At 41.8% G+C, this 16740-nt stretch overlaps 1 protein-coding gene across 5 annotated transcripts in view; it reads right to left on the bottom strand.

Moving 5' to 3' along the window:
• MINDY3 (MINDY lysine 48 deubiquitinase 3) overlaps positions 1-7151 on the bottom strand; it is a 101005-nt gene extending 93854 nt beyond the window's left edge. For 2 of the 5 annotated variants that reach the window (XM_084876179.1, XM_084876180.1), the window contains exon 1: positions 6821-7149. In XM_084876179.1, coding sequence (XP_084732305.1) covers positions 6821-6914 — 94 coding nt within the window. In that variant the 5' untranslated portion in view covers positions 6915-7149. Of the gene's footprint in view, positions 1-6820 lie in introns of all 5 variants that reach the window. The other 3 variants (XM_084876178.1, XM_084876176.1, XM_084876177.1) reach the window with 3 other exon arrangements.
• Positions 7152-16740: the final 9589 nt, after the last annotated feature.

The following is a 16740-nucleotide window of genomic DNA, read 5'->3' as shown; positions in this document are numbered from 1 at the left end:
AATGTTGACAGCCACTGACCTAGGAGAAGTAACTCCTAGCTGGCTTCTAAGTAAAATATTTAGATAAAGCGATGATACTTATTAAGAGGGGGAGGGGAAGAGGAAAATTTAATTTTGAAAAACATAAAAGCTAGCAAGTATACAGAACTAAAAGAAACATTGAGGACTCAGCTAAGATTTATGTTTTTTAATTTTGAAAAACATAAAAGCTAGCAAGTATACAGAACTAAAAGAAACATTGAGGGCTCAGCTAGAAAAAATTTGGTCACAATTTTTTTCTAGCAATACACAGTAGCCTGGGAGAAGTAAATGATAGGCTAAATGGAGGACTGGAAAGAGGTACGGTGGATGAGGAAATTTCAAAGACAAATGAAAAGGTGCTGGCTTTCATGTTAAGACAACCATATCTGAGGTCTAACCTATGAAAAAGGTGAAGCCAGAGGGTTCCACTATTTGTCTAACTCTTTCCTTACTTGAAATAAGGAAAGAGTCCTTAGTGTTGGGCTTATGTTCAGAAGCAAAATTAGGCTCTGTTAAATTTTCAAGATATGTAAGAAATATAAGTCAGTAATGGGTTTACATTCTTGCCTTCCATAAAATTACTAATTACATAATGCAATTTTCAAGAACATGGGTGGGTTTATAGTTTAAACTGTATTACAGTGAGTTGCATTTGTACTTTAAATATAAAAACCCCATGGAGAAAATTCTAGGCAGATCTGCTTTATGCCAACTGTTTAATTACAGTATATATATTTGAGTCTGTTAACTGAAAATAAAGAAAGGTTATTGGAGCTTAAAATGAAATAAAGTCAACTAAATAAAACTTAAGTATTCTACCCTAAAACAGGACTATGCTAAGTAGGTTTCTCCTTTTACAAGGTTTCACTTGAGTTTGATTTTTAAGGATGTAGTTATTTTTCTAGTCATTTGTTCTCATATCAAATTGTTGCCTAGTTTTAAATGAAATTTTTATCATAAGTGGCTTTTTTTTCTGATTAGATTAGAAATAGCCATAAAAAATTTCTGATCCTAAATATTCCATTTTGTATCACATTCCACTGTATTACAGACAGAGAAGTCTTTATCAGCCTTATAACTCACAACTAATTTAAATCTCAGCCATGAACCTCTGAATTATCCAATCTTTAATTTCATACTAGTATCCTGGTGCACGAAATTCGTGCACTGGGGTTTGTCCCTCAGCCCAGCCTGCACCCTCTCCAATCTGGGACCCTTCGGGAGATGTCTAACCCAATCCCTCTTGCAATCCGGGACTGCTGGCTCCTAACTGCTCACCTAACCATTCTGCCTGCTGGCTTGTTTGCCCCCAACTATCCCTGCCACCAACCTGCTTGTCCCCAACTGCTCCCCCACCAGGCTGCTTGCCCAAAACTGTTCCCCCTGCCAGTCTGCTTGCCCCCAACTGACACCCCCTGCCAGCCTGTTTGCCCCTAACTGTCCCCCCTGCCAGCCTTCTTGCCACCAATTGCCCCCCCCCCCACGGCCTGATCACCCCCAACTGCCCTCTGCTCCTGACCTGATTGCCCCTAACTGCCCCCCACTGGCCTGCTAATCCCCAAATGCCCCCCGCCGGCCTGATCACACCCAACTGGCCCCCTGCTGGCATAATCACCCCCAACTGCCCCCCACTGACAGCCTACTCGCCCCCAACTGGCCCCCACTGCCAGCCTGATCACCCCTAATTGCCCTCTCCTCCTGGTCTGATCACCCCTAACCGCCTCTGCCTCAGCCCCACACCTTGGCTTTGTCCAGAAGGCCGTCCAGAAGGTCTCCCAGTCTAATTAGCATATTACCCTTTTATTAGTATAGACTAGAAGCCAGGTGCACGAATTTGTGCACAGGTGGGATACCTTGGCCTGGCCAGTGATTGGGGCTAACTGGGGCCAATCAGACTGGGCAGCCAGGGGAAGGGACCACAAGAGGTTGGCCAGCTAGCTGGGGTAAGGGGTGAGGGACCACAGGAAGTTGTTGGGCCATGGGAGGTTGGCTGTGGGAGTGCACTGACTACCAGGGGAAGCTCCTGTGTTGAGCATCTGACCCCTGGTGATCAGTGCACATCAATAGCTACCAGCTAATCATCCAGTCATCCAGTCATAACAGTTGCTTAAGCTTTTATATAGATAGATAGATGACTTACTATGCAATATACACTATTCAAACCAGTTTGACAATTACTGTCTCTACATTTCTAGTAAACAAAAGGCCACAGGAAGATGTGGCTTGTCATTACAAGTTACATGATATTGGTTGAGTCACATCTGCACCAGGCTTTAGTTTCCTCATCTATAAAAATGAGGATAACTATATTTGTCCTTTGCTAGCTCTCAGGATTGTTGCAAGGATTAAATAAGATTTTTAAAAACTGTAAATCATAATACAAATATGAGAGAGTATGAACTAAAAAGATTACATATTCAAAGGACTAAGAAACTATCATATAAAATTACAAAGTTTTAAAAAGTTGGATTTTAGGTGAATTATAATTTATATATGTTGGAGAATAGAAAAATCTATATTTTGGAGAAATAAAAGGCTTTCAACAGGAACATAAATCTCTAAATGATATGATCCACAGTTTTAACTTATCCTTACTTTGTAAGAAAAAGTAATGATACTTGTGTATAATTGTATTACTTTGATAAATGTTAAGTCACTTTATAATAAGCATCCAACTATATTTTGGAATTTGAATCCAAATGTATTATTTCCTAAATATATTTTATATTTATATCTTAACTAATCCCTAAGTTTTCCTAAGTTATTTGTTAAATCTCATTTTTTTAATATTGTTACAAAAACTGTCCTTGACTGAAAGCCCAAAATTCTCATTTCAATTAACTAGACCTCCTCCACCCCCCAAAAAAACATACCACTGAATTGTTATAAATAGCAAAACTGGGTTTCTCCCTTTCTGGGTAATCATTATGTGAAACCATAATAAAATTTGGAGAAAGGCAGCTAAAAAGCGGGGGGAATGGTTTTTCAGAGTTTATAATCTAGATCAGGCTGTTTTCATAAATGTAGCGTTGGAACATGGTCACACCCATATTATCTAGGACTGCTTTCGCTGCAATGGCAGAGATGAGTTAATAAAGACATTCGCCTTGACAGAAAATGTTTACCAAACAATGAACTAGACAATCAATACTAAAAAGAAACAAATTCCAAGCAATAAAGAATTTAAATTTAAAAAGAACAAATTCCAATCAGTCAAAATGTTTTCATAATGTTTTCATTTGTATGAGATTAATATTTGCTTCTTTTTGATCTAGATGTCTTTTATTTTGGTTCAGCTGGGATGTGGTCAATCTGACTACTTCTGACCATCTCCACTACTAGTAACCTGGTCCACCGCCCCTGGATTACCACAACTGTCTCTCATTTGATCTTGTTGTCTCACTCAATCTACTACAGTCTCTCCTCAAACACAGCAGTCTGACCAATCCTTTAAAAACTTGTCCCATATGTCTTTGCTTTGCTCTATACCTTTCAATGGCCTTTCATTGCATTCTGAATAACAGCCAAAGTTTAAAACGGCCTATAAAGCCTTATATAAATTGGGGCATACTATTTCTTGCCTCATCTTTTATTACTCTCCCCTTCCTTCATTCCCTTTTCTGCCAAATTAACCTCCTTCCTGTTCCTTGAACAAAAAGCCAGAAATATTCAGTATTAAGTCTTTTATAATGGCCATTCTCCCTGCCCGGAACATTGGGGGTTTTTATTTGATTGATTTTTCAGTTATCTGCATTACTAACTCAGTTACTTAAAGTGTTTGCTCAAATCTCATCTTCAAATGAGGCCTATCCAGGCTACACCATTCCATAATTCCCTATTTCTTTGCCTTCTATTACATATACTTAATTTTTGCTACATTATATTTATTATTTGTCTTCTGTCCCACCCTACTAAATCTAAGCTGCAGACGCTTGGAACACTTGTAGTTTGTGGGCAGAAGAGAGAGGAGAATAAATGATGCTTATAAATAAGGAGGTAGAAAATATATGCTTTTCCTCAACTGAGTAGAAGGAGAGCAGGCAGGAGAGAACAATTTTCCAAGTTAAAAAAAACAAAAACAAAACACCTCAAAACCCTTAAATTACGTGACTTATTTCCTTTAAAATAAAAACTGGCAAACTCCCCAAAACCTACTCTAAAAAAAAAAAAAGGATTTGCAGGAGTAGAGAATTATCTAAAACTGCCAAACGATTTTAAAAAACAACAACCATGTGCCACTCTTGAGGCTTGTTGTTTAGCATATTATCTAAAAATGCCAAATCAATTATAAGACAGGAAGGTGGAGGGCAAGATTTTGTACTATGGAAACTCCCGCACATACCTAGCAGTGGGTTCCATCACCAGGTGAGGCACATAGAGAAGGCAACTGAGTGATATTCCTTGCTCTCTAAAACCAGTATCAACATATCCTCAAATGAGGATTAAAAAAATTTTTAACATGACCAATCAATATAGTTTCATAAATGAAATATCCCTAGATAATTTTATAAACATTTACTCCAAACAACTGGAACCTACCATTTGTTTCCAACTGACTAATGAGATTACAGTCGCCAATCCAGAGCACAGTTACAGACTGAATTAAAGCCAAAGTCAATGTCACATTATGAATGCGGTAAGGCAAGTACAGCAGAGCAGTGTCTCTTGCACCTAGTCCCATAATCCCAAATGACTGCCACAGCAATTGTTAGCAATGGTTTCTGTCTCTAAGAATGAATAAGTGAATAAAACGGTTAATATAGCAAACCAGTAACAACATCCTTCTGATACAGAATTGCAAAATTAAAAACACATATCTGATTGCCTGAAACCTTGATCAATGTAAGACCTTGAAGAATTACATATACACAATATAACTGCACTCTCTAAAAAGCCAAAAAATAAATAAATTCTTTATTTTGAAATGGTATTGACTTAATGAATCTTGTTAAGAAACTTATGTTTATTACAAGATGGCAGATCATTAGGGTGTCATTATAAAGTTCTATTTTAAATAATGATTATCCCTCAAATAAATGATAATTTCTTATAATTGTTAAGTGCCTACCAGAGAGAGAACTTTGGTTTACTTTACAAACAAACACTTTTCAAATTAAGCTCCCATTTTCTGAGTATTTATTGTACTATATGTCAGGTACTGTGCTAAGCGCCTAAGTGTATTTACATGTCTTTAATCCTCACAACAACCCTATAAGATTGACACGTCTATTATCTGAATTTTACAGAGAAGAAAAATGAGGCTTAAATAAGTTAAAGAATAACTTAAACCAAGAACTCAAGTATGCATAATTCCAAAGCCTGCTCTTAACCATTATAAGAACTGCCTCTCTAAATTTTCCTATATTAATACATTAAAGTATTAATATAAATGAAGCTGAATATTATCTTTGTCTACACTGTAAATATTTAATTAATGTTGGCTAATTCCAGGGCAAGTAAAATTTACTTAATCCTCCACAGTCTTGTGTACTTTATAGCTATTCACAATTAGAATAAATAAAAGTGGAAAGTATGTTTTCAAAATAAAATTTGCAAATGTGAGTGTTCAACATTTCAGAAAATATTAGTTACATGACAATTAAACGTGTAAAAAGAGTCAAACTAATTACACATAAATTCACTCCCATTTCTATCAATTTGTGTAGAACCATGGCCTGGTCATTTACCCTTCCTTCATGACTCATCTGCAAAACAACAGTAATAGACTAAAGAACCTGATGATAATACATTACTATCCTAATTTTACCAGCTGTTAAAAGATAAATATCTGGGAGGCAGGAAAGGTTTACTTACATCTGATTTTCTATTACAGAATACACATTATGAAGTAGAGACAGGTTTACTATGCTAAAATTCCTCCAAATCCTTTGAGAACAAGTATTCTCTTTTTAAAAAGTTTTAATAACAGTAATAAATAGCTATTATTTATTGGCCTGTTTTACATACACACCTATATTACTGATACCTTACTAACAAAAAAGACTATGCTCTTCATCTCACTTAACTTCGTCAGTCTTAAGTCACCTTAAGTCATGTGTCCGTTGTGTTTTAGTAATAAAACTTAAGAATTCGGTATCCAGTGCCTAGGGAAGGGCCTGGCACAGTGCATAAACTTAATAAATGTGATTATTTCAGTATTATTCACATTGTCAATAAAACGTCTTCTATAACTTAAAATCTTGACTGGGTAATTAGACTGCCACAGGAAATGCTATGGTTCATATACCTTTCAACTGTAACAGATACTAAAACAACTCAAAACCAAAGATACTTCGGGTGAAGCAAAAACACTTTGTAGCAACCAACACTGTATTTATGTAGCGAGTACCATGTCTGGCCACATAATTAAAACACAAACAACAAGACTGCTTTTGGGGATTAGCCATTTTCCTTTGCAGTGGACTTCCCTCCCTTTAAAATCAGACCAAACGCCAATAACGTAAAGCCTCGTTAGGTGCCAAAGACTCAAGTGACCACGGCACAATTTCTGGGGAAATTGACACCCGCGCACAAGGCACCCATGGGCGTCACTGCAGCCCAGCGGCCACCCTTCCTCCTCTCCGGCCGGAGGGCAGTCCGGGGAGCGGCTGACGCGCCGCGGTCTGTCCTGTGGCCACGCTCCTCCGGAGCCTCTCCCTCCCGGCAGCAGGGCGTTTCTGGGAGCGCAGCTCCGGAGCCGGCATGGGGACTGGGACCCAGTGCGGGGCGCGCGAGAAGCGTCAGGGCCGGACCCCGAGCAGAGGCGGCGGCGCTGGGAGCCAGAGCCCCGCCCGGGTACCTTGCGTCCAGCGGCAGAAGATGGTGTCAGACAGACCGGGACTGCACTTGGTGCCCCACACCAGCTCCACCAGCTCTTTAGTCTGTTCGGACATGATGGGGTGCCGGCGAACGGGTCTTTGCTTTCAGGACTCCCGCCCCGGAACATGGGGAAGGGGCGGCTCCGGAGACGGGGGACGCGGGACGGCGGAGCCCAAGCAGCGGGCAGCTGGGACGCGAGGCGGGCGAAAGGAGAAAGGGCTGCATACAGCCACTGCGCCTGTCAAGACCGCTCGGGCGGCTGCTAAGTTTCCCGTACCGGAAGTCCCGAACCACCCACTTCCGGCTCCTCTCTCGCTGCCACCCTCGCCACACCCAGGAACCCGGAGTCACCTCCCCGGAAGCGGAAGTGGGCGTGGAAAGAGGTGCGGACCTCTGTGGGAGCCGCGGGTCATTCTGAGCTCCGTCCCTGGCCTGAAATGTTTTTATTTTAAGGGGAGGGAAGGAGAGACGTGGACGTCGCTGTGAGAGACAAACATGGATTGGTGGCCTCCTCATGCGCCCGACCGGGTTGAACCCGCTACCTGGGGATGTGCCCCGCCGGGAATGGAGCCCGCCCCGCTTTGGTGTAAAAGGCTCTCCAGCAGACAGAGCCACACCAGCCGGGGCAGAGGGGAAGCTCTAGTATTGGCAGGCACGCCACATCCGTGGGCACTGCCATTTTTCTGAAATCTTGGACACTTCCTCTGCACACAGCTGTGGTCTTGCCTGGAGGCTAAATCCAAGCCCCAGGGGCCTACAGCCACAAGCGGCTCTTTGGCCCCTTGAGTGTGGCTCTTCCACAAAATACCACAGTCTGGGCGAGTCTATTTGAAAAAGTGGCATTAGAAGAAGTTGAAGTTTAAAAACTCTCAAAAGAAATTTCAATCCTTGTACTGTTGTTAATTGGTTCTGTTGACTAATGAGTTTGCCAACCACTGGCTTAGAGCATATACTATTCTTTAAAACTTGTAATATTTATGCTAAGACTATGGCTGAGTCTCAGTGAAGGAACATGCATGTTTGGGTCGAGATTCCCCCCACTAGTTTGAAGGCCATCAGCCTCTGTGCCTGGAGAAATCATAAAAAGTTGAACCAACTAATAAAAACACACACACATAACCAAACACTGCATTATATGTTTTAGAAATGTCTCTACCAGGTGTAACACAGGATGACAAAGCTATTTGTAGGAAAACAGATTGAAAGTAGCCTGTTTGTAAATGGTAGAGCATTCTCATCTCTACTTTTTGAGACTGTGGGGTGTATGAGAAACACCTGAGCTAAAGTCCAGGTTTTCATCATTGTCAAGCATTCCATTAAATTTAGTGTGTATGGAAACTTTGTGTTGCTTAAAAGAAGAGATCCCTCCCTCTGGCTGGCCCTGCCCAATTGGCCCCAATTGGAGCAGGTCAGCCAGACCCCACCCATGCACTGAGACTCTACTGTCTAATACTTGCATGGTAGTTTACATCTTGCATAATTCTCTTCCTGAAAGATAAAGGGTTTGTAGTCATAAAGCCTAAAAAAGGCAAACCTCTAAAATCATGAGAAGTCTGTCACACTTTTGTTTTCCATAAATATATGGAAATATAATGCATCACAGTTATTTTCTTCCTAATTTATTTCATCATTTATCAACAGACCAATGCAAATATTCGTAAACTTGAACACTAAACAAAAGTTTAATCTGAACTGTCTTTGGGATTAAAGAAATAATGTATTGAATATTAAACTTTCAAACTACACTGTATTTTCTAGTCATTTTTAAGGCAGGAATAAATATTCTTCAGATTGTGTACTAGATGTAAACAATGTTCGTTTCACATCTGGGACTGGATTTCAAAATTTGTAAATTGTTGGTTATGGCTTGGAACAAATTTTCCCATAGAAACAGAGTTCTCTATCTATATAAAAGCCTAAGCGACTGTTATGACCAGAAAACTGGTTATCCAGTCACTATGATGCACAAGGACCACCAAGGGGCAGATGCTCAATGCAGGGGCTACCCTCTGGTGACATGGCCCCAATCACCAGCCAGGCCAAGGGACCCCCACCCATGCATGAATTCTTGCACCAGGCCTCTAGTGTTACTATAAAAACCTACTTAATTCATAAAATAGCTGGACTGTTGTACTAATAATATAATGGAATTTGACCACCCTTTATAAGTGTTTCTAATAGAAAATGTTCCACATCAGGCTTCCAGCAGTAGCAGACACTCGGTAGGGGAAAACCATTCTAGGACGGTGGGAGGGGATGACATGGGGAAAGAGCTCTGGTGTCCAAGTGCTGCTGGGGCAGAGTTTAGAACGGGGAGACTGGTGAAGAGAAGGGTCTAGTGAACCAGTAGTGGGGACTGGAAATGGGACACTGTTTGGTGGGCCATAAACTGAGGGCTTCTGGTGGCTGTGCTTCCCAAGAGAGTAGCAGTAAGAATTTCAGTGCAGCCAGTTACAGTGACAGGTCCAAGACAGGAGACAGGCCCTGACAGGAAAGTGGGAATGACATTGCTTATTTCTGAGCTCTGAGTGTCTGTATTCATGAGAAGGAACCGCTGGCATTCCTGGGTGACTGGGTGGTCTCCTTGATCAAAGCCTCATGTTAAAGTATTGTTTTTACTCCCTCTATAGGAGAGCCAGTTAGTTTCATCAAAGAAAATGTTTTTGTTTTCTTGCTATATATTTTATTCTTGGATAGTTTCTGTTAGTTGCATGCTGCTTACTAAGGACAGCATTGGAATGGATAGATAAGTTACCATCACTGCAGAAAGAATTCAAATCAGGTAAAAGTTTATTTTGTGTAAACTACAGGAAAAAAAAAAAGAAATAACCTATTTGGACAGTTTTCTTTGGAAATTTAGGGAGACTAAATATTGAAAATTTTGTCAGTTAATATCCAGTGTTAAAATGTACGCATGTGGGAATCAGTGATAATAATGTGTATACGCCCTCTTAAAATTAGGTTTGAAAAAAATTGAGTAGAGCAAATTCAAATTTATCTTTAGGGTAGAAATGATCTTTTAGTTAACTTATTTGTAGTACCTGAATTTTTAAAAATCAATTCTACATATCAATTACATAAGTGTTTGATTTTTTTTTTAATTAAAATTTCTGAGGCCTGGCTATATAGGCTTCTCTGAATCCTCTTGTTCTTTTAGAATCTCCTTGCTTTCAATTTTGTTTTTCTCTTTCTTTTCCTTCCTCACAAGTTCCAAGGAATGGTTTAGACAAAAGAGCCCCATTTGTCTTCATTGCTTTCTATCTTTACGTTTTGTAGCTTTTTTTTTTTTTTTTTTTTTTTTTTTAATATATTTTATTGATTTTATACAGAGAGGAAGGGAGAGAGATAGAGTTAGAAACATCGATGAGAGTCATCGATCAGCTGCCTCTTGCACACCCCCTACTGGGGATATGCCCGCAACCACTGTACATGCCCTTGACCAGAATCGAACCCGGGACCCTTCAGTCCCCAAGCCGACGCTCTATCCATTGAGCCAAACCGGTCCCGGCCGTTTTGTAGCTTTTATTTCAAGGTTCTTGGTAGGTGAGACATTTAGGAAGTCAAGGTGAACCAATCTCATCCGTTAGCTATTTGACTCAGGGCTAGTATTTAACCTCGGGTTGCACATCTGCTATGGGGCCTGTGTAGTAGTCCCTACATGTAGAGCGCCCAGTGCTTTCAGAGGTCTGACTGCTGTGCAAGGAGTGGACATATTTCAAGTGGGATTATGGAAAACTATTAGCCTCTGTCTTCTGTGTGACCACCTGCGGAGAAGACAAGGTGGAAAGGAGGTCCACACTAGAGTTTCTGTCAGCACATTAAAATAGCTACCTGGTAATTCCAGATTTGAAATGGATTCCTCTTATTCAGGAGGCCCTGTAGGAGGCCCCTGGGCCCGTGCCCTGGGGACTGACAGGTGGACGGCGAGAGGAAACTGAGCTTAGCCACAGTTACAGTTCTCAGGCAGAGGCTGTGGAGGCTAAGACCCGGGTGGCCTCGGGGGGTTGTCCTAGAAACACCCGTTAAGGGAAGATGTATTATGTTCTCCTGCCTGCCCCCTCCTGCGGCCAGGCCTCGAGGCAAGATCCCAGCCCACGTCTGTTCATCCCTAGGAGGCGCTGCAGATTAGCCTCTGGTCCAGCAGGCCGACCTCCCCGTGCCCCAGTCCCTCCATCCACCCACTCACCCCGCCAGCCCCAGGCGACCCCGGTTCTCACAGGGGTGCCCACGGTCCCTGCCCTCTAGCGGGAGCGGCGGCCAGCAGGCCTTGCTCTCTACCTCGGCTCCTGCTCTCAGGAGTTTGGGGCACAGTCCGGGGTCTGGACGGTGCGGTCCTCTGAGGGTGTCCTGCCGCTCCGCCGCGGGACAGCTGGAGTACTCGGTGTGGGAGGACACCCAGCGGGGCAGAGCCGTGGCAAGTCACGTTGGACTGAGGGTGTCAGCTGCTGCTCTATCCTTGCGGAACTTTCGCTTCGTTTTCATCCACGACCAGCCCTTCTTCAGGTGGAGATGACCAGTGGTAGCTGGGTGGTCCGAGAGCCCGCGGACCGCGAACGTCCGTGCGGGGCCAAAACTGCTTAGGTCTGGACCTGCGTGTGAGCCGCTGCAGAAGAGCCCGCGGGAGCCACACCAGATGCGGGTTCACATCCTGGATGCCAACGACAGCTCACCTCACTTCCCTGCCTGGGATCCGCTTCACTCTCCCTAATGCCCAACGCCAACCAGAGAAGAACGGGGTGCTAAGCCACCGCCTGAGCCCCAGCCAGCACTTTCCGCCTGCACACGGGGCTGCGGGTGCACCGCAGCGCACAGCCAGAATGGTTTTGGAGAAGCTCTGGATCCCAAGAGGCGCGCCACCCACCAGCCGGCGCTCATGGATCCGGACCGCGGGGCGGACGGCGCGCTCTGGTGGACACAGAGGATGATGCACCTGCATTTGAGCGCGCACAAAGGTGCCAGAGAAGGTACCAGAGGGGACTGAGTCATTGAGTTCAGGCTTGGGACCTGGCTGAAGGCCGCAATGGGGAAATCCGGAACTCAGTAAACACAGCACGCAAGCAAAGCTGCGACACCACTCTCAAGTGCACCTAGAAATGGGGAGGTGCGGGGAGCTGCTTTGCCAGGTCCTCCTGGATCTGTTGGAGGCGTACATCCAGGCGAGGGACCAAGGTGCCTTCTGTCTAGCCAGCACCGCCACATTGCTGGTGGGCGTGGCTGCCCCCGAGGTGCACCTGCTGACTCTCCAGTCCACTCTCCAAGGACACCGCCCCGGCACAGTGGTTGCTCTCCTTCAGGACGAGGACTTCGGTCCCAATGGAAAGGTCATTTGTCGCATGTCCAGTAAAGGCCCTTTTAGGCTGAAGGCTTTGTGTGACAATTACTACAGTTTACTTACTGATGGGTCCCTAAACTGGGAGCAGGTCAGCGAATGCCAGGTCCTAATCACCGCCTTAGATGGCGGCTCGACCGGCTTAGCACTCGCAGGCAATATATCCAGCTTTCCTCAACCTCAACAGGAACTTTTTATGTCTAAAAGCAATGTTCCTGGAATCTGCCTGAGCCCCGTGTTTGCCCGGACCCGGACCAGGGGAAGAATATCGTTGTCTTGTATGAACTGTTGGCTATTATCTCTGAAGGGCAGACAGCCTCCAGCTTGGTGGCAGTGGGGCTATCGCTGCCAAAACTTCCTTTGACTTCCAGCAGCTCCACTTTGAGGTGGAAGCCCGTTAGGGTGGCACTCCTCTCAGAAGTGCAGCTGTGGCCATGAACTTGTTTGAGGTAGATGGGAAGGCCAACGCTCCTCAGCCCCGCCTACCTGCTCTCACAGTCCCGGAGCCTTTCGGGCCCACCTGCCATCCTGTTTCCCTTGCCCAGGAAGGGCTCTGCCCAGTGGAAATTGTGCTCTGTTCTACCAGACTGTACGCTTGGTCACAAAAGTGGTAGCAGGCGGTGCAGACCGTGGCTCCTACCATGTCTCTCAGGTTCCTGATTATAGCCTTTTCCGAATTTCAACCAATATGGTAAAGCTCCAATAGTTTTTTCACTGATGGAGTTAAACAGAGGGGCATATCGTTACAGGTGAAATTTGCAGTGGATGCAAATTAAAATGGAATTAATTTTAAGGAAGAAAATGTGCACAAATATTAATGCAATGCATGATTTCTCACCATTTACTTCTTTTATTACTCAGATGATAATATGAGTAATGTCCATAAACTTTTGGAGTCAAGAATTATTTGAAAAACACATTTTGACTAGATTAGAAAAGAATATATAAGTGATAGGAAAACCAATGGACCTGAAGTTAGAAGGAAAAATAACTATTTAAAAGGGAAGAAATAACTACTAATGAAAAATGTACCCTGGGACTAAAATTTTAAACTTATATAAGTGATAAAGTAACAGAGCTATAATGTTCATTGCATGCAAGAATATTTTAGCACCCCATTCATCCATTTAAGCCATCTTTTTCCATCATTGTTGATCACTTTTTAGGTAGTCCATTATCTGCTAATAATTTTGGGGGCTCTATATTTCCTTATATAAAAATATATATAATGAATAAAAACATAGGTAAAGTAATTTTCATCAAGCTGGAGTATTTGTAAATCACATAGGCACTTATGATTTACTTCTTCCTATCCTATTGCATTTTAATCCAATCTTGATTCTTTAAAAAAAAAAAAATGCTCATCATTGTGTTCACTGTATGCCTTAATAATAATTATAAAATTCTAGAAATAAAATATTTATTGCTTGAATTTTATAAAACAAAAATCCTTTGAAATGGGTCTAATTTCAACTGTGTGACTGAGGAATACAGAATCAGGTTAATGTATCCTTGTTTATATTTTGTTCAAATTCTAAGCTTTTCTGGCTTATTTTAGTTTACAATGTATTTTAATATACTCAAATTTAAGAAATTTAGATAAACATTGATATCTGTATCTCTCCTACTAATAATATTCAACAGATATAAACAAAATTGGCACACTGTACAATAAGCAGAAAGCATGTGTCTTGTGTCAGTTTTTTTGTTAAAATATTTAATGGGCAATTTTATTTTTTAGTTTGTTATCTAAGATGGTACTTCTGAGATATAAATTTCTACTTAACATTTAAAATTAAGTGCATTGGAAAATTTTTTAGATAATAAATATTTTTGTAGCAAAATACACAACTGTGTACAACTGATTTTGTTAAATATTCCACATGAAAATTATAGTTTGATCATAGCAATGTTATATCAATGTATTGTTCTTCTTTCTTTTGCCAGGATATATACTAGTAATGTGTATACAGTGTTAGTTATTAACTAGAGGTCCCTCAGCCCTGCCTGCCCCCTCTCACAGTCTGGGAGCCCTCAGGTGTGGGAGGTGACCCTGAGATCAGGGGAAAGTGACGCCCCCATCACACCTCTGCTGCTGCCACTGCTGGCAGTGCAAGCCTTGGCCAGCCTGGGATAGCTGAGCCTTGAGTGGCCCTGGGCGGCTGGGCAGCTGCCCTCCGAGGATTGCCTGCACCTTGGGCCAGCCCTGGGAGGCTGGGGGCTGAGGGTGGGTCTGGCCACAATGCATGCCTGCCACCCACCTAGCAGGGCTGAAAGGACTAGGGGACTCCGGCAGGACTGAGGGGACTGGGCACCATCATCTTTGTGGTGTTGTGATGGTCAATTTGCATATTCCCTCTTCATTAGATAGGATAGTGGTAGAATGTTTTGGCATTCTAGGTGGTTTTATTTGTTAAGTATATTGCATAACTAGACTTTTCCATAGACTAATTAGATGTTTCCTTATATTTATATTGACTTTGAAGCTGAAAAACTTGAGAGTGCTATAACTAAGGAAGTTTACATGCCATATGAAATATATTCAGATTTTTTTAAAGCATGTATACAGTACAATAGTATTTGTTGCATAGTAAAGGAACCTCAAACTATTAAAAAGGAAGGAAAAACGCTTTTTATAACTTGAGTGGACAGAAGGGGAAAGCAATGCCTGGGAATTGTTTTGTGGAAAAGTTTTAACAATGTGTCTGATAATGTTAATGACCTATTGAATTTTGTTGCCGGGAAACGTTAGCATTCCAGAGACTAAATACACTTAGCTGTTTGTGGGTGAAGGTAGACTAAATTTCTGCAAGGTTTTTACATTGTACAAATGCATATGACATGAATGTCAGAAATAACATTTGGCAGAACAGCAGATGAATAAGGGTCACAGTCTAGGATTTTAACTAAAGTATTATGGGAAGTAAGGAATTTGTAAGTAAGGATTATTCTTAAAAAACAAAACTAGATCACCAATTTACACCATACACAAAAATAAACTCATAAATCATAAAGGTGGTTACTCATTTTTTTTCCTAATTTTAGTTTACATGAGGAGAATGGTTCAGTATATAAATAAATTACATGTCTCTTTCACACTTATGAAAAAGACTTAGGATAATAATTTCCTCCTCAATACAAGCTATGTATTCATCTAAAACCATTGTGGGCCCAGCTGGTGTGACCAGTGGTTGAGTGCCAACCCAGAAACCAAGAGGTCACTGGTTTGATTCCTGATCAGGGCAAGTACCTGGGTTGCAGGCTCAATTCCCAGTAGGGAGCATGTAGGAGTCAGCCAATCAATGATTCTCTCTAATTATTGACGTTTCTATCTCTCTCCCTACCTCTCTGAAATCAATAAAAATATAAATAAATTTTGAAAACCTGTTGTAGAATCTAGGAATGAATATGCAATCACAAAATCTTCTGAGCTGCAGAGAAATACCTTTGTGTCTCATCCCAAATGCTTGGCTCTTCCTGGAGTCATCTGATTGCCATCAACATCTATAATAATAAAAGCATATTATAGATAGAGGAAGATGTAAACAGATGGAAGAACATACCATGTTCCTGGATTAGTAGAATCAACATCATTAAAATGTCCATACTACCCAAAGCAATCTATAGATTCAATGCACTCCCCATTAAAATACCAACGGCATATTTCACAGACCTAGAAAGAACTCTCCAAAAATTCATCTGGAATAAAAATTTTAAAAAAGACCCCGAATAGCCACAGCAATCCTGAGAAAGAAGAACAAAGTAGGAGGGATCACAATACCAGATTTCAAGTTGTATTACAAAGCAACTGTTCTCAAAACAGCATGGTACTCACACAAGAACAGACATATAGATCAATGGAATAGAATAGAGCACATGTGTCAAACACAAGGCCCGCGGGCCAAATCCAGCCCGCCAGGCCTTGAAATGTGGCCCGCACCGCGCTGTCATCACTGCACTCCGCTGTCAGTTTTTGACATTGTCAGTTTATGACTGTTCAGTAAACCATTTGGCCCGTGATTTAGGCTGGATTTTAGATTTTGGCCCCTTCTCTGATTGAGTTCGACACCCCTAGAATAGAGAATCCAGATATCAACCCAAATCACAATGCTCAATTAATATTTGTCAAAGGAGGCATGAACACACAATGGAGTCAAGACATTGGTGTTCACTCTTCAATAAATGGTGTTGGAAAAATTGGACAGATACATGCAAAAAAATGAAACTAGATCACTAATTTACACCATACACAAAAATAAACTCAAAATGGTTACAGGACTTAAACATAAGACATGAAACCATAAAAATGCTAGAGGAATCCACAGGCAGCAAAATCTCAGACATATGCCAAAAAAACTTCACTGATACTGCCCCTAGGGCAATGGAAGCTAAAGAGAAAATAAACAAATGGGACTACATCAAAATAAAAAACTTTTTCACACCAAAAGAAACTATCAACAAAACAAGAAATCCCACTGTATGGGAGAACATATCTGCAAATTTTATCACTGATAAAAGTTTAATCTCCAACATCTGTAGGCAGCTTATACAACTTAATAAAAGGAAGATAA

Source organism: Pipistrellus hanaki (genome assembly GCF_964339955.1).
Source record: "Pipistrellus hanaki genome assembly, chromosome: 1".
Lineage (NCBI taxonomy): Eukaryota > Metazoa > Chordata > Mammalia > Chiroptera > Vespertilionidae > Pipistrellus > Pipistrellus hanaki.
Note: the sequence above shows the minus strand (reverse complement) of the source record. Positions and strands in the feature narration are given on the sequence as shown.